The 18783-nt window shown below is 41.2% G+C and overlaps 1 protein-coding gene across 2 annotated transcripts in view; it reads left to right on the top strand.

The window, feature by feature from the left end:
* The first annotated feature begins 3176 nt into the window (after nt 1–3176).
* Nucleotides 3177–18783, top strand: part of gphnb (gephyrin b) — a 135235-nt gene continuing 119628 nt past the window's right edge. Inside the window, exon 1 of one of the 2 annotated variants that reach the window (XM_053675864.1) lies at nt 3177–3355. In XM_053675864.1, coding sequence (XP_053531839.1) covers nt 3292–3355 — 64 coding nt within the window. In that variant the 5' untranslated portion in view covers nt 3177–3291. The remainder of the gene's footprint in view (nt 3356–18783) is intronic. The other variant, XM_053675865.1, reaches the window with a different exon arrangement.

The following is an 18783-nucleotide window of genomic DNA, read 5'->3' as shown; positions in this document are numbered from 1 at the left end:
GGGCCCAAAGTGTCAATATTTTGTGTGGCCACCATTATTTTCCAGCACTGCCTTAACCCTCTTGGGCATGGAGTTCACCAGAGCTTCACAGGTTGCCACTGGAGTCCTCTTCCACTCCTCCATGATGACATCACGGAGCTGGTGGATGTTAGAGACCTTGTGCTCCTCCACCTTCCGTTTGAGGATGTCCCACAGATGCTCGATAGGGTTTAGGTCCGGAGACATGCTTGGCCAATCCATCACCTTCACCCTCAGCTTCTTTAGCAACGCAGTGGTCATCTTGGAGGTGTGTTTGGGGTCGTTATTATGCTGGAACATTGCCCTGTGGCCCAGTCTCCGAAGGAAGGGGATCATGCTCTGCTTCAGTATGTCACAGTACATGTTGGCATTCATGGTTCCCTCAATGAACTGTAGCTCCCCAGTGCCGGCAGCACTCATGCAGCCCCAGACCATGACACTCCCACCACCATGCTTGACTGTAGGCAAGACACACTTGTCTTTGTACTCCTCACCTGGTTTCCGCCACACACGCTTGACACCATCTGAACCAAATAAGTTTATCTTGGTCTCATCAGACCACAGGACATGGTTCCAGTAATCCATGTCCTTAGTCTGCTAGTCTTCAGCAAACTGTTTACGGGCTTTCTTCTGCATCATCTTTAGAAGAGGCTTCCTTCTGGGAAGACAGCCATGCAGACCAATTTGATGCAGTGTGCGGCGTATGGTCTGAGCACTGACAGGCTGACCCCCCACCCCTTCCACCTCTGCAGCGATGCTGGCAGCACTCATAAGTCTATTTCCCAAAAACAACCTCAGGATATGACGCTGAGCATGTGCACTCAACTTCTTTGGTCGACCATGGCGAGGCCTGTTCTGAGTGGAACCTGTCCTGTTAAACCGCTGTATGGTCTTGGCCACCGTGCTGCAGCTCAGTGTCAGGGTCTTGGCAATCTTCTAATAGCCTAGGCAATCTTTATGTAGAGCAACAATTCTTTTTTTCAGATCCTCAGAGAGTTCTTTGCCATGAGGTGCCATGTTGAACTTCCAGTGACCAATATGAGGGAGTGTGAGAGCGATGACCAAATTTAACACACCTGCTCCCCATTAACACCTGAGACTTTGTAACACTAACAAGTCACATGACACCTGGGAGGGAAAATGGCTAATTGGGCCCAATTTGGACATTTTCACTTAGGGGGTACTCACTTTTGTTGCCAGCGATTTAGACATTGATGGCTGTGTGTTGAGTTATTTTAAGGGGACAACAAATTTACACTGTTACACAAGCTGTACACTCACTACTTTACATTGTAGCAAAGTGTCATTTCTTCAGTGTTGTCACATGAAAACATATAATCAAATATTTACAAAAATGTGAGGGGTGTACTCACTTTTGTGAGATACTGTATGTACATCGGAAAAATAAACCAACCCAACTCAGAAATACAGTTATGAACAACCCAACTAGCGCCTTCCCAACACTGGGTAAATGTCTCTACCTAGACTATTGGGTTAACAATGACCTAATTGTTGAGTTGTTTTGTGTACTGTTATTATTAATATTGGTGTTGCTGCTGTTGTTGTTGTTATTATTATTATAATTATTATTAGTAGTAGTAGTAGTAGTAGTAGTAGTAGTAGTAGTAGTGTATGCATATAAGTGTCTTTTTTAAAAGATACAATTTGCATTCACACGTGTAATTCTATACTAGACTGCAGAGAAACTGCATGGTGCAGCATTCAGGACCAGTGTTGGGTAAGTTACTCAAAAAAAAGTAATCCACTACAGATGACTAATAATTACTACTTTAAAATTGTCATTTGATTACATTACTGATTACTGCATGTAAAAAGTATTTACATTACTAATTACTTTACTTTCAAGTTACTTTCAAAACCTCTCAAACCTACAAAAATACACTACAAAGTGAAACTCACTGACATGCGTCAATGATGATATGATCAGAAAAAGTTGGATTTATAATAAAACTTGCCTCAGGTGATGTCACTGTTTGTAGGACTATCAGAGCAATAAAATATAAAACTGTTCTAACTAGGCTAGTTTGGTGTCGCTAGCCAAGTGGAGGAACAGCTAAACTGTGGGTTTAGCTGCTACAGTGCCATGCTGAGTACATTATCTTTCCTTATGCACTGCTCATATCATGTAGAACTCATATAGACATTTAAACACCTTGTTTTCCTGCTCAGCATCAGAGGATGTTACTGTTTAAGTTTCAGCCCCTTTACTGGTTTAAAAAAAAATCAGCATATTCCTCACAATGACTGTGTGAGCTAGCGTTTGGCAGAATTGAGAGCTGTCAGACAATGAGACACGAGCATGTCCAGGTGTTTTCCTGTAAATCCTGTCTGATTGGTCTTGCCTCCGTTCAATGAAGATATAAAATTACAGCCGATCATCTTTTACTGACGTTCAGTTACGTAGTGACAAACCGCTCCAAGTGGAGAATTATTCAGGGCTAAAGAAAAAATCTTTTGGGCAAAACATGATTTATTTTTTAAATGCATTTTACTTAATATTGTTTTCTTAACAATAAATTTGTAACGCAAGTAACGTAATTTTATTGACATCAGTAACTGTAATCCAATTGCAACAATTTAAAATGTAATGCGTTACATTACTGCGTGATCCGAAAACGCTCATTAGATTACAGTAACGTGTTACTAATGCATTACACCCAACTCTGTTTGTGACACACCTTTTGATTTTCACTTATCGGGCAAGAACATGTCAAACGTATCATGCTAAGTTAAACTGTCCCAATATACTTGAATTCACCATAAATACAAAATGTTGAGTAGGCTAATTTTTTATAGGAAATATTTCATTGCTCCTTCTTTACACGTAATTGCGTCATCTCGCAAGGCCTTCTGGGTAAGTTCCACCCCTTCAGTCTTCAATCATGTTGACTCAGTCCCTTGAGCCTCCAAGGGCTCTTCTAACAAACTTCACCTGAGCTGATAAATTAATGGTACAGTCCCCTACGAGGAAATTCTCTCTCTCTCTCTCTCTCTCTCTCTCTCTCTCTCTCTCTCTCTCTCTCTCTCTCATCCTCATCTAATGGTCACCTCTTGTCAAATCTTCACTACAGCCGAAGTCGCTGAATCTTCGATCGGCTACTCTCCCCTGCCCTCTAATCCCCCTTCCCACCCCCTCCTCCTCCTCCTCCTCCATGCCCCCACCCTTCTCCGAGCTCCACGCCCCGCCCCTTTTCCGAGTTCGGTGCGCTCGACACTCGGGGTCTGCGCGCGGAGTTCTCAGCGCTGGTAACCATGGCGTCGGACGGGATGATCTTAACGAACCACGACCACCAGATCCGGGTCGGCGTCCTCACAGGTAAATATGCGCTTTTCGTGATAATTCATTTTTAGTAGAAAGAGATGTGTGTGCGTCTGTGATGCGTTTTATTTTTATTATTATTATTTTTTTTTTGGTGATGGTGGTGGTGAGAGAAGGAAGGGGGGGGGGGGTTGCAGCGGTTTATCCAGCGGTGTCACATCTGTCAGCGTTGCGCCCCTCGGTGATTTAAAGCCCCCTATTTTCCCCATACTTACACAATTGCATTCACCTAAGGCGGAAAAACGGGAATAATAATAATAATCCCCTAAGCGGCTGTAGTGTGTAGTCTGGTGTGGGATACAGTCTGATTTATATTGCTATGCCAAATGTGTTCATTTCTTATGGGGGAAAATGGTGTATGTGAATTATGCGATTATTATTATTAATTTTTTTCGGATTGTCAAAAACCTGAGATGTGATGGCTGAAAAATGGGCATTTCTGAATTGCAAGCGCTGATCGCATCTGCTCAGGAAACAGGTGCGGGTTTCCCTGCATCACGCATTCATTTCAGCTGCATGGCGATAAATAGATATGGGATGATTTGTGATTTGTGAATAACAAGCGACACAAACCTCTAAATGACTGAGACGCTTTATGTGACTCTAGTGCATGTCGTGTATTAGGGGGGTTTGGGGGGGGGGGAGGTTTGGATGTTCTGTGTGAAAAGCTGGTATGGACAAAGCCTTTTCTCCTCTGTAAGGGGGGTAGAAACCCGTATCCGTCGTGTTGTTGCTGAGCGGCGGGGTTGTGTGGTGCTGATGCTGCTGCTGCTGCTGGTCGATATCTCTCAGACTAACAGCAGAGCTTTAAAATGGCCACCGCGGTTCGGATGCCTCCTCTCGCCAAGCCTGATATTATCGGCGTTTTGCTCCTCCGAGAAGCCGTTTTTTGGTGAAGGTGATGATGTGTAGCGATGGAGAAGATGAGGGAAACCCCGCTCCCCCCCAATCACCGTCACCTCCACCCCCTATAGAGGCGCGGAGTGGGCGGGGGAGAGGAGCCGTGACACGCAGCGGCGCTCAGCGACTCGCCTCTGATTCCAGCGCTCTAATATCCCCGGCTCCTGCTTTAAGTAGAACGCTTAGCGCGTGCGTGGAATCCTGGCACTGGAACACACAGCGTGTGGGTTCCAGCAATTAGAACGCCAGGATGAGGTACGTCACGACTGGAATGGAGTTCCAGCATCCACAGTTAATTGCATAATTATTGGCACCCTTGGACAAAATGAATCCCTATGATATATATATTTGTATGTGAGTGTGTGTGTGTGTGTGTGTGTGTGTGTGTGTGTATGTGCATGTATATGTGTGTGTGTGTGTGTGTGTGTGTGTGTGTGTGTGTGTGTGTGTGTGTTTATGCACAGAATAATTTTTCCTAAGACACATTCCTTAATATATCAATCACATAGTTAATATTCTGGCCTACCCAGAAATGAATAGCAGCATTGATCCACTACCTGTAATGTCTCTAATGCTGGAGACACATCCTTTATTTCTCTGTCTTGTGGTTTGTTTGTTTTTTTGTTTTGTTTTTTTGTTTTTTTGCATAGTTCAATTCAATTGTATTTGTATAGTGCTTTTTACAATGGTCATTGTCTCAAAGCAGCTTTACAGAAATATATAAACACAGGATACATATTTTAAGTGTGTGAATTTATCCCTATTGAGCGAGCCGGTGGTGATGGTGGTGAGGAAAAAACTCCCTAAGATGTTAAGAGGAAGAAACCTCGAGAGGAACCAGACTCAGAAGGGAACCCATCCTCATCTGGGTAACAACGGATAGTGTGAAAGTAAAGGAAAGTTCATTATGGTTTTATATGAAGTCTGTATGTTGAACTAGTCCACTGTTCAAAGGAGACCCGATTGCAAAACTGCATGTTGTAATTGCAGTCCCGGGGCCAAAGTAGCAACCGTAGTCCCAGCAACCACAATGAGAAGGTCCATGTGGAACTGGAGTTGATGAGAGCTCCATCCAGAGGTAGGGCATCCGAACGGATCGGGCAGGTCTGGAGTAGTTGAGCTGCATTGTTCAATCCAGACTGATTTTCAACAAAATATTGTTTTTGTTTGTTTGTTTGTTTGTTTTGTTCCTGCAACATATTGGATTTTGTTGAAAGGTTAATCCAGAGTTACATTCCAATCTCCTAGCAGAAGCAACCAGGATTTGGGATAAAATATCCTTGGACACAGCAGAATTCATGTGCCATCATTCATTACAAGAGTGTCTGGACCTCTTGCTTCAAAGGCTGAAAGTGGAACTGATCCACTACCCTATTTTACAGTGTGTTTGGGGCCTTTCCTCGTGGGCAGTCGCAATTTTCCACCAAATTTGCTGAGGCTCTTTGGTTTCATCTGACCACAAACCCAGATTGAAATTGTCGTTCCAGTGACAACTGACAAAGTTTAACGCTGTCATTTTTTGTGATGCTGTCATAAAAGTCTTCTGTCTTACAACTCCTTTTTTAATAAATATCCACTACCTGATTAGTGCTGATCAACAACCATCTGTTTTTGGAGACAGGTAGGAATTTTCTGAATATTATGATGCATCATATAATTGGTTGTTGGCACATTAATAGTCTGTCAGATACTCTGGCCCAGGGCTGGCAAATCTTATAAACAAAGGGCCGGTGTGGGTGCAGGTTTTTATTCCAACCAAGCAGGAACCACACCTGACTCCACCTGTTTCATCAGTTGTTCTTGGCTTTCAATAGACTCAGGTGTGGCTTCTGCTTGGGTGGAATGAAAACCTGCACCCACACCGGCCCTTTCTGGATAAGATTGGACACCCCTGCTTTAGCCAATCACAGACACACATGGTGTGGCAGGCACCAATGCTACACCTCCTTCACTTAGACTGGTAGACAGGGAATTATGTATAGGGGTCTGAGAGGAGTGCTGGAGGGTTATGTGCAGTGACTGTATGACTAGTAATAAAAGTAAATGGTGTGACTTTCTACTAATGGACAGGAGCTTTCTCAACCAATCAAATTCCACTATATTTAAAGTTTAAAATTTTCTTATAGCTGGTGTTCCTTATATATCTCAGATACCATGACTTATTGATCACTTGCCTTCAATTGCACCTTGGCCATCAGACATCTGTATATGTAATTAGTTACACACACACAGACCAGACACCAGCCCCATACTCATACACAGGCTTCATGCTTGTCTTGTAACTGATTGGTCGTGCGGTGGCGTGGCGTTGACATTTGATCCAGGCACAGCCCGTTATTTATCACAGGGTGTCTCTTCGCCATTGTGACGAATGACTGTGACCAACACACACACACACACACACACACACACACACACACACTATGTGTAGACAGTGTGGGGTGAGGTAAATAGAGACGGCAGGGTAAATAGAAGGAGGAGAGAGATATCACAAAGTAAATTGGTCTTTCGTTGTCATCTGACCTTTTAGAAATCTCTGCTTGGTCTCTCTCTCTCTCTCTCTCTCTCTCTCTCTCTCTCACACACACACACACACACACACACACACACACACACACAAATACTGCCAGAATAAATTTCACTGCTCAACCACTATACTGAATTTTCATAAAATATATGTATTCAAAGACATAAAATTCACATTAGAATGCTTATTATCGACACATGTTCCAATTTTAGTCGTACCTTTCCTAAACTAAAGCTGAATGATCCACTAGGGAGATATCTTACCACCAGTGGATGATTGGCTTTTATAGCATTGTCGCAGACCTACAAGGTGAAGAGGTCATTTGTTTTGAACATTCTATCATGTAGCTTAAACTAGCACAGAGAGTTATTTCTAAAAAGATTTTATTACAGGCATTGGGAATCACAAATCCATACAAAATGGATTCGGCTCAATTTTTCACACGGACAATGTCACGTCTGTGGTCAAAATGGCATACTGCACATACTCATTCTACACATACTCATTCTACAAACGCTCATGCTACACACACTCATTCTACACACGCTCATTCTACACACGCTCATTCTACACACGCTCATACTATACATACTCATTCTACACACGCTCATTCAACACACGCTCATTCTACACACGCTCATAATACACACGCTCATTCTACACACGCTCATTCTACACACGCTCATTCTACACACGCTCATACTATACATACTCATTCTACACATACTCATTCTACACACGCTCATTCTACACACGCTCATTCTACACACGCTCATTCTACACACGCTCATACTACACATACTCATACTACACATACTCATACTACACATATTCATTTTACACACGCTCATTCTACACATACTCATTCTACACATGCTCATACTACACATATTCATTTTACACACGCTCATTCTACACATACTCATTCTACACATGCTCATACTACACATGCTCATTCTACACACGCTCATTCAACACACGCTCATTCTACACACGCTCATTCAACACACGCTCATTCTACACACGCTCATTCAACACACGCTCATACTACACACGCTCATTCAACACACGCTCATACTACACACGCTCATTCTACACACGCTCATACTACACACGCTCATTCTACACACGCTCATTCTACACACGCTCATTCTACACACGCTCATTCTACACACGCTCATTCTACACACGCTCATTCTACACACGCTCATACTACACACGCTCATTCTACACACGCTCATTCTACACACGCTCATTCTACACACGCTCATTCTACACACGCTCATACTACACACGCTCATTCTACACACGCTCATTCTACACACGCTCATTCTACACACGCTCATACTACACGTACTCATTCTACACGTACTCATTCTACACACGCTCATTCTACACACGCTCATTCTACACATGCTAAACCCAGCCAAAAGAAGTATATAGTGCATGGTGTGTGAACATGAATATTTCGGAGAATGTAAAATCAAAGTAAAGTTCCAAGTCTGTTCTCAGACCTAGCTTTATGCTACAGCGCATCCTACAATGCAAGGCTGTCATTAATTTTTATTTTTTTTTCAATGTAAAAGCCAGAAAACTGCAAGAAGAAGCAAAAGAAGACATCTAAAACTTTGGTTATACTGCAGTACATCATCAAAAGTAACTGAATTCTATATTAAACGATTAACCTATGCAATCTCAGTGTTCACTGGTATTTGAATACAACAAACATTATTAATCTGGAAGTATTTAACAGAAAAGAACTTTTGAAAATTTTGAAAAAATAAATTGGCTTAGGACAATTTTAAGCATCAAAGTCAGTAATCTGTCCCAAGTAAAATTTTGGTGTGGTTTCCTAATTTTTTTTGTTGTTTTTGTTACTAATTTTCACTTTCTGTGAGTTATGCAATAGACACATAGCCTACTGCTATTGCTGATGGTCAGTCTGTCTGTGTACAGTAAGTATAACTATATAGTATACTATTATAGTACAGCCTCATTAATATTCACTCAAATAAACGATTCGAGTTGGTTCTTGCTCTTCTTACTGCTGGATTTATCTATTTTGTGCGACCAGGGACCAGAGATGACTCTGGACTATTGATTTTTGGACGTTGGGTATTTGTCTCTGTTTTAGGTCCTAAATACATATACGTCGTTTTTGCTTCATATTTAAGTGTGATTTAAGTTTTCTATACCACACTAGCAGTATTTTCTATGTCCTCAAAAGCCTTATTAAAAATGCAAATTCTACCCAAAATCTAGAAGTTTCCGCTGCCAATTCACTATGGTATTGACTCCCAGCAAATAGGTACATGCTATTAACAATATTGTGACATTGTATAACTGATTATCATGGACGCTTTCAAATATTGTCATTACCCTTCGTTCCACTTGGAAGATGGCCACAGATGTAGGCAGCATTTTTGGACAGCGTTTATGTTCCCGAGATAAAAATTGCTTTTACAAATGCTTACAAATTGTGTTACAGATTGTTAACAAATGCTACATCCTAATTTAAGTCATTTAAACACGTCTTTCCAATGTGGCTGGAGAAATATGTTTTACTGTTTACTATTTAAATTACTTTGTGTCATTTTTATTTATTTATATATTTTTAAGACCCCAAACCTTTTTAAAATGTCTTTTTTTCAGGAGGATAACATCTTAATCAGGGGGTTGTCAGACCTCCTCTTAATCCTCCACGTTACTTGTCCTGGTAGCAACATACTGTAGTTATGTAAAGAATAATATATGATGGGTGTCCTGTTATATCATTGATGTGGTGGTGTAATGTATCCCAATACAAAGCGGAGTCACGATTACCACCCCTAAGCAAAAAATGATGGAAACATGACTCTTTAACAAATCACAGCAAATAAACAAATCACAGATATGACACAAAACTATTTTTGTTTAATAGGTGAACATTCTGGCTTTATGAAACATACTTCAAATAAATTAAATTAAATTGTTTTATTTAATGGCATATTTTGTCCAGACCAAGTAGAGGAAAAAAATATGGTCTCATCAACAAAAAAAAAAAACAAATTAATACATTCTTGCTCCTCCTCTGCCTTTTATGATGGTCTGAATTCTTTGAGGTATGGACGTCACTAATGAAAAACAATATTCTCCATGAAGCTGGTTCCAACTTTCTCGAATAACGGTTGACCAATCAGCTTTGCAGGATGGAGCCTTGTCCTGGACCAGTTTTTTAAATTTCCACCATAAATTTTCTCTGGGCTTGAGATTCGGACAGTTTGCTGACCGTGTCATTGAGTTGATCTGCCTTTCCTGAAGAAAAGCTTTAACACTCTTTGCTCTGTGGCAAGATGCATCATCATCCTGAAAAATGACTTCATCATCACCAAACCTATTTTCTATTGATGGAATGACAAAAGTGGCCAACATGTCAGTGTACACCTGTGCATTGATTGTTGAGGTCTCCCCTGGTCTTTTACCTGACACGCAACACCATATCATAAATGAGTGGAGAAATGTGATTGATTTCTTCAGCCAGACATCTTTATATGTTTCATTAGAACGCCACCAGACAAAAGTTCCAGCATCGTCTCCTTGGCCAAAGCAGATCCATGATTCATCACTGAATATCACTTTCACAGGCGGTGGCTGTGGCTCAGTTGGTAGAGCGGGTTGTCCACTAATCCTAGGGTTGGAGGTTCAATTTCTGGCCCACGTGGCTCCACATGCCGAAGTGTCCTTGAGCAAGACACTGAACCCCAAGTTGCTCCCGATGGCAAGTTAGCGCCTTGCATAGCAGCTCGGCTACCATTGGTGTGTGAGTGTGTGTGTGAATGGGGGAATGAGACACAGTGTAAAGCGCTTTGGATAAAAGCACTATATAAGTGCAGACCATTTACAGTTCTGTCACAAACATTGACGCCAGTTTCCGCCCATTTCTTTATTATTTGTGTTGTTGTGCATTTTCTATTTTCAAGGCATATTGCTTTGAGTTTCCTCTCCTGACGCTTTGACGTCTTCTTGGTCTATCCGTATGTTTTCCTTTTATAACCTTCCCATTTTGTTTATACTTGCAGCAAATTTTAGACACAGCTGACTGGAAATGACCAACATCTTTTACCACACTCTGTGTTGGATTTCCTTCTTGAAGGAGTTTTATAATACTTTCAATTGCTTCAATTGACAACTCTCTTGTTGACGCCATGTTTCCTTTCAAAAAGTTTAACGTCTGTAAGCACACTTTTATGGTATGATAGCACTCTCTTTTCACTGCAGACTAATTTGCATGTTTAGACTTGTGCTGGTATTTGTTTTAGAAATGCAAATTACAAGATGAGTTCATACTTTTTTCCTCAACATTGAGTGATTTCCTCTACTTGATCTGGAAATAAATATGCCATTAATTCAAGTAATTTCATTTAACTCGTTTGAGGTATGTTTCACTAAGCCAGAATGTTCAGCTATTAAACAAAAATTGTCTCCTCACTGGTCTACCTTTGCTTCTCTCTTGAAGTTAATAAGACAAAATAAAACACACACACAGATTGCTATGGAGAAAGAAATTTCAAAGTCAGCTGTCCTGAAGATTCCCATGTAATTGGAACAATACTGGCACTAGAGACTCCTTCCAAAAAATGTAAATAACAACATATTATTTAAATACATTTATTATTAGGCTTAGATTATGTGAAGAGTATGGCAAGTCTTGGTGAATGAGCTCTATATATAGAAAGAATCTCACAGTACACTGGTGTTCGGAATGGAAATGGACTTATAATCAATATAAACAAATTAATTATTTTATTGCTGCAAGTCTGTTATAAGATTAGTCAGGACAGTGTTGGGTTTCTGTGTGTAGAGTATCGTGACTGTGTTTAGTTGTTGGTGCGCACTGTGATGGGAAAGGGGATGGGTGTGAGCCCCCTGCTGGGCAAATAATTCACACGTCTCCACAATGACGTTGGTAAAGAGATTTTTTAAAAAAAAATAAAAATTAAAAAAGGACAGCACAACTAAATCTTTTTTAATAGTAAAACAACGTATAACTGCCACAATAAAATTATAATATTTCAACCTAGTGGGCTAAATAAAAAAGAACTACTTATGAAAAACTGCAAATTCTGTCCAGTGTGTCTACTGTCATATCAGCCATTAACCACTACTGGAGTGTGACATCACAAATAAATTCAATGCTGAAGACAGCCACCCCCAAAACAGGCAAAAATGTGATTTTTTTGTTGTTGTTGTTGTTGTTTTTTGGCCTCTGGTAAAAAAAAAAAAAAAAAAAAAAAAAAAAAGAGTTAATTTAAACCTGTGATTTCCATGGCAGCTGGAACTAGTGTGTGTGTGTGTGTGTGTGTGTGTGTGTGTGTGTGTGTGTGTGTGTGTGTGTGTTTGTTTGTTTTGTTTTTGACTGTCAGAAAATATCAGTCATGCTAAATATATCATACCCACCCACTTGGACAAGATTGAGTTTAACCTCTTAATAACCGCTTGTCTGTGAGTATACAGATTATAAGGATATGAGTGATCTGTGCCATGACTGTGCCATCCGAGTCATACCATAGGAGCCATGAGCCCACGAAAGGCTGCAGCTTTGCGTCTCCACCTCCCTTTCTGTCTTCCCCAATGGCCGCAGGGTCACGTGATGCGACACGCACTTTTCTCCGGGACTGAAGGGAGCTTTGGTTGGCATGGCAACTCTCAGTCCAATTGGTTTTCAGAGCCTGACGTGCATGCAGCGGCTCGACGAGCGAGAGTGTCGCTCAGTCTTTGGCAGATGGATGTGGTCATCCTGGATGCAGAAATGAAATTGGAATGTGTATGTGTGTGTGTGTGTGTGTGTGTGTGTGTGTGTGTGTGTGTGTGTGTGTGTGTGTGTGTGTTTTTGTGATGTGAGAAATGCATGTCACATAAAAGTGAAATGAGCCAATGGAGGTTCTGCCTTATGTGTTTTGTAAGCTGTGTAATAATCCTGTGTTTGAAAAGCAGTTTTAGACTTCATAGCATCATATACCTGCTGTGTTTCAGCGTATACATCATTTACAATACATCATGGCATTCAGCACACACAATTGTTATCCCAGATGCTTCAAAAGAGGATTCCATATGGAAAGAGCCTTTGTGGGTAGGCAGCATGTTTGGGTAATACAGTGACCTATTAGGGAGACAGCACAAGGTCCCTTAAAAAGGTCCTTTATTTCAATATATTTGAATCAGTGTTTTTGATCATTTTAATTAATAAATTATTGTTTACTAAAATCTGCTTAGTAGTAAGTTTCTAATGTTTTGTGTGTGTGTGTGTGTGTGTGTGTGTGTTGTAATTAAATTTCCCTCTACTGTATTTTACCACCATTTTGAATGAGCTCAAGATCTGTTTCCATAATAAAGGAAATTGGTTGAGAGTCCTCAAACAGAGCAGTAGGAACATGCATCGTATTCTCACCCCCCAAAGTCTCAAAATTCAACTTGAATCGTGCGCGGAGTCTAGCTCATGCAAAGCAAACGAAAGCAAAGCGTGTGCGTGTCATTGTCGAGTGCTTTGTGTGCTCACAATTCACAGCACCTCATGCTCTGTGTTAATAAGCATGCTCGCGAACACTGTTCCATGCGCTCAGGTCAGCCGCCCTCGCGCTCTCTATTAATGATACTGTTTAAACACCATAACTGCAGATGATGTATTAGCACGAATCTTGATCATTTCTTCTGCATTGATCAACTTGATTGGATGATTTGAACTGAAATGGAACAGTTTCAAGTATAAATATGGCAAAATAAAGTACAATTACTCAAGTATTGTCCACCCCTGATATAAAATAGAAATATAAACATGTTGTTAACATGTAGGCATTACTACAACCGGTTGCCATAGTTACATTTATCAGTGGGTGGCATAACTAGCATTCCACTTTTGATACACAAATCAGTTTTCTTGTTGCTAAATTGAAACATTCTGGAAGGAGAGCGTTTGTACATAAAATTCACCAGTGTGTGTGTGTGTGTGTGTGTATATATATATATATATATATATATATATATATATATATATATATATATATATATATATATATATATATATATATATATATATATATATATATATATATATACATATATATATATATATATATATATATATATACATACATACATATATTATATCGTACGAGATGAAGGAGAAGTGGGTTGTAGTGGGTTGTATTTCTTATATCAGTAACGTAAAAGACAATAACATTATGATAACGTTTAATAGGTGATGTATTGATTGATGATGCTCCTTGGCTGATTAAATTCTACAAGTTGAGAGCAGAAACAGATGCAGGCATTTTCTTTAAAACATCATCATGATAATCCTAATCTATGGTAAGTGGGTAAGAAATTACCTGTACTGTCATATAAAAATGTTATGTTGTCACATGTCTAGCTGTGAGTGTTGTGTTGTGTGTGTGTGTGTGAGTGTGTGTGTGTGTGTGTGTGTGTGTGTGTGTGTGTGTGTGTGTGTGGTTTATAATCACCAAAAAAGCTCATTGAGTTGAGCAGTGGCATGCGTGGAATATATTTGTTCCTCAAACACAAAACCACTGCACCCATAATCATCTGACCTTTTAGAAATCTCCACTCGGTGTCTCTCGCTCCTACACACACACACACACTCACGCATGCACACACACACACACATCTGTCAGAGTGTACACAGGCAGGGCTCACTGTTGGTTTCTCCATTCCTGCTCACATTCAGGACAGTTTAAGCAAGAGCTCTGTGCATATCTCGTCAGCTATCAGGAGTGGCTGTAGTGTTGTCCGCGTTCTTGGCTCCTGGAGTGTTTTTTTGTATCAGATCACACACTCCCAAACACACCTGCTTTTCTTTTTTAGCTCCGTCAACTTTGTGAACGCTGACCTAAAAACCAGCTAAAGCCGAGCATGATAAAACGGGGTTGCAACCATGTTCCTGTCACCTAGCAGAGCTGCTGTGAGACATGCAGGCGGGTGGTAGGGGGGCATTGTGGGTCACAGTGTGCGGACTACACAAAAACGCACACACACAGTGTTCATATAGTCCTTTGCACTGCCCGCAACCTTTAAATATGCTTCTGCCAGTGAATGGATGGATGTATGGATGGATGGATGGACGTCAGCTGGATGGACGATCGGACGGACGGACGGACGGATGGGGACTGAATGGCCAATGAGCATGCTTGCCTCTGCAGCAGACAGCATGCATGTATTTCGTTCTTTTTCCTTTTTTTTCCTCTCAGCTGTAGCAGCGCATGCTGGATGAGGATTGCGTAGGCGGCCTCCACACTCACATGTACATCAAAGCACACATGAATCGACTCCAGCTTCACACAGCAGCTAATTTTAGACCGCTGTCAGAGCCAAAGCCTCATTTACTGCATTTAGCTCATTTATCATTACTTTATATAGCTCATTTATCATTTCTTCATTTATTACATTTATCATTCTTGTTGTGTATTGGTTGTATATAGACATTCTAGATAATCATATTTTTTATTATGGACACTTCAGAGTATCTTCACTACCCCACTGTCGTAATGCAGTAATGTGGAAATATCTTAAACTAAGAGAAGCCGTTGTGCATCTTAATGTGATATGGACCTCATGACTAGGCTGGTCAGTGTGTCATTTGTTAAATCCGTTCACTGTTTTGTAGGATGTGTAGTGGGGAAATTCCCACATATGCACCTGTGCTGTGGGTGAGATCACCTGTTTTTATGCGAAAAATAAATAAATAAATAAATAAATAAATAAAAGTTGGCATATAAATACATCCATCCATCCATTTTCCATACCGCTTATCCTACACAGGGTTGCGGGGAGCGTGAAGCCTATCCCAGGGAACTCAGGGCACAAGGTGGGGGACACCCTGGATGGGGTGCCAGCCCATCGCAGTGCACAATCACACACCCATTTACACAATACAGACAATTTGGAAATGCCAATCAGCCTACAATGCATGTCTTCAGTCTGAGGGAGGAAACCGGAGTACCTGGAGGAAACCCTCATAGCACGGGAGAACATGCAAACTCTGTACACGCAGGACAGAAGAAGGATTTGGACCCCCAACTCTGTAAGCAAACACCATGCCTCCTCATATCAATACATTTTTCAAATAAGTATCACATGGCAAGTCTGTCTTTGATGATTCATCCAACACCAAATACTCCAATATCCCAATGTGCTACTTCTGTTTGGAGCTTCTGTACTTCTGACTTCTGTTGTGGATACACTAAACATTTTCACTTGCTTCAGTGGATAATCTCACCTGCATGCTATAGATTTCTACCTGCTTGGATCATAAAGACTTATGCTCACTCCAGGACTCCTCTTCACAATATGCTCATACCGAACATCCTTTCAACACTCTTAGTTTCTAAGATTATATCTTAGTTTCTAACTGTTTGAATTTATAGTAATAATTTATTCTCCCACTATCTGCTGTCACCCAGAAGACGATGGGTTCCCTTTTGAGTCTGGTTCCTTTCAAGGTTTCTACCTCATGTCATCTCAGGGACTTTTCCTTGCCTCTATCGCCTCTGGCTCAGTCATTATTGATCTAAATCTACGGAGCATGGAAGCTGACAAAAGTATATGAATATAAATTTTGTATGTTTGAATTTTATACATATCACAATGCATCATTTTTTTTCTGTGGTATAATTAATAAATGAACATTTTGCCATGTTTTTGCTTTTTGTACTCTCTAGGGGTAAAAAATCTGGGGGGGGTAACAGAAACAGTTCACCCGATCATCAAGCGATCACAAGTTAAAATCCCAACCAACCCACAGCTATCACAGGGATTCAAACCAGCAAAATTGGCCATGCTGTCTGGATGGGAGGGATGGCATACTTTCTCTCCCTATCAATCACAGCGATCTGTGAGCTCAGCCATTGCGGAAGGGGGTGGATCGTGCCTCGTCACGCGGCACGAGCAGCAATTCGCTGGCTTCATGTGTGTCGGAGGAAGCACATGTTAGCCTTCTCCCTCCCGAATTTGTAGCTATCATATGACAGGCCTAACTGGTCGGTGGGATTTGGCTGACTAAATTAGGGAGAAAATCCGGGTAAAAAAGAAAATGGGTTACATTTTTGATATCTTAAAATCTGAACCCTATATACAAATCTCAAGAAAACAGATTTTATGTATTCCGTAATAGTAATTTAGCAATTTCAATAAAACAACAATTGCAAGCAAGTTAATGTTAGCATAGCCTGTCTAGCTAGAACGGTACCTAAACTTTCTACACTGGGCATACACTGAGCAGCCATTAACATTAAAACCACCTGCCTAATATTGTGTAGATCCTCCTTGAGCTGCCAAAACAGCTCTGACCAATCAAGGCATGGACTGCACAAGATTTCTGAAGGTGTGCTGTGGTAGCTGGCACCAAGACATTAGCGAGCAGATCCTTTAAGTCCTGAAAATTACGAGTTGGGGCCTCCTTGGATCGGACTTGTTTGTCCAGCACATCCCGTTGTGAATACCTTGAACTCTTTGTCATGTTCCTCAAACCATTCATGAATAATTTGTGCAGTGTGTCATGGTGCATTATCCTGCTGAAAGAGGCCACTGGCATTAGGGAATACCGTTGCCATGAAGGGGTGTCTGAAACCATGTTTAGGAAGGTGGTACGTGTAATAATAACATCCACATGAATGCCAGGACCCGAGGTTTCCTAGTAGAACATTGCCCAGAGCATCACACTTCCTCCACCGGCTTGCATTCTTCCCATAGTGCATCCTGGTGTCATCTCTTCCCCCGATAATTGACACACACACACAGCCAACCACATGATGTAAAAGAAAACGTGCCTCATCAAACCAGGCCGCCTTCTTTCATAGTTGCATGGTCCAGTTCTGATGCTCACATGCCCACTGTAGATGTTTTCAGTGGTGGACAGGAGTCAGCATGGGCACGCTGACCAGTCTGCAAGCTGTAATGTGTGTTCTGACACCTTTCTGTCATAGTCAGCATTAACTTTTCAGCAATTTGTGCTACAGTAGCTCTTCTGAGGGATCAGACCAGACAGGTTGGTTCACTCACCACGCGCATCAATGAGTCTTGGGCGCCCATGACCCTGTCGCCGGTTCACCGGGTGTCCTTCCTTGGACAACTTTTAGTAGGTACTAACCACTGCACACTGGGAACACCCGGGAAGACCTGCTGTTTTGGAGATGCTCTGGCCCAGTTGTCTAGCCATCACAATTTGGCCCTTGTCAAAGTAGCTCAGATCCTTATGCTTGCCAATTTTTCCTTTTTCCAACACATCAACTTCAAGAATTGACTGTTCACTTGCTGCCTAATATATCCGTCCCCATGACAGGTGCCGTTATAAAGAGATAATCAAATGTATTAACTTAACCTGTCAGTGGTTTTTAATGTTATGGTTGACATCCCTGTAAAATCTTGCTATTTGAGTAGAACATTAAAACTTGCTAATTTTTTTTGACCACTTTCCCTGGGAAAGATGTTTCCCCTTTAACATAATTTCCATAAAATCTGTCATTTTGATATTCGAATTTTTGAGACATGTGTATGTGTGTGTGAATGTGCAATGTGTGTTTTCTTCCCTGTTTCTGTCCTGATAGTGAGCCCTCCTCAGGTAAACGAGACTGTAGAGGAGACTCTGTTTAATCTCATTCATTCTCCTTTAATCTGTGGACTTTGTCACAGGGCCGCTTTAATAACTGCCCTAATGGAGTGGTGGATAGGGGGATCAGATGCTTGGAGGCATGCAGGGCCATGACACACACTCCTGTGCTAGGCTCCTCCGAGTGCTTATGCACACCTATGGGTTCAGTGAAGTGTTAAAGGGAATTTGTTGGACAGTGTGGTTTTAGTAAACTTGGTTCAAGTAGAACGGTGTACATAGAAATGCTGTGTGTGTGTGTGTGTGTGTGTGTGTGTGTGTGTGTGTGTGTGTGTGTGTGTGTGTGTTCCTGTCAGCAGTGTAATGGTCACATGATGAAACTCGTACACGTTTTCATAACTC

Source organism: Ictalurus punctatus, chromosome 25, assembly GCF_001660625.3.
Source record: "Ictalurus punctatus breed USDA103 chromosome 25, Coco_2.0, whole genome shotgun sequence".
Lineage (NCBI taxonomy): Eukaryota > Metazoa > Chordata > Actinopteri > Siluriformes > Ictaluridae > Ictalurus > Ictalurus punctatus.
Note: the sequence above shows the minus strand (reverse complement) of the source record. Positions and strands in the feature narration are given on the sequence as shown.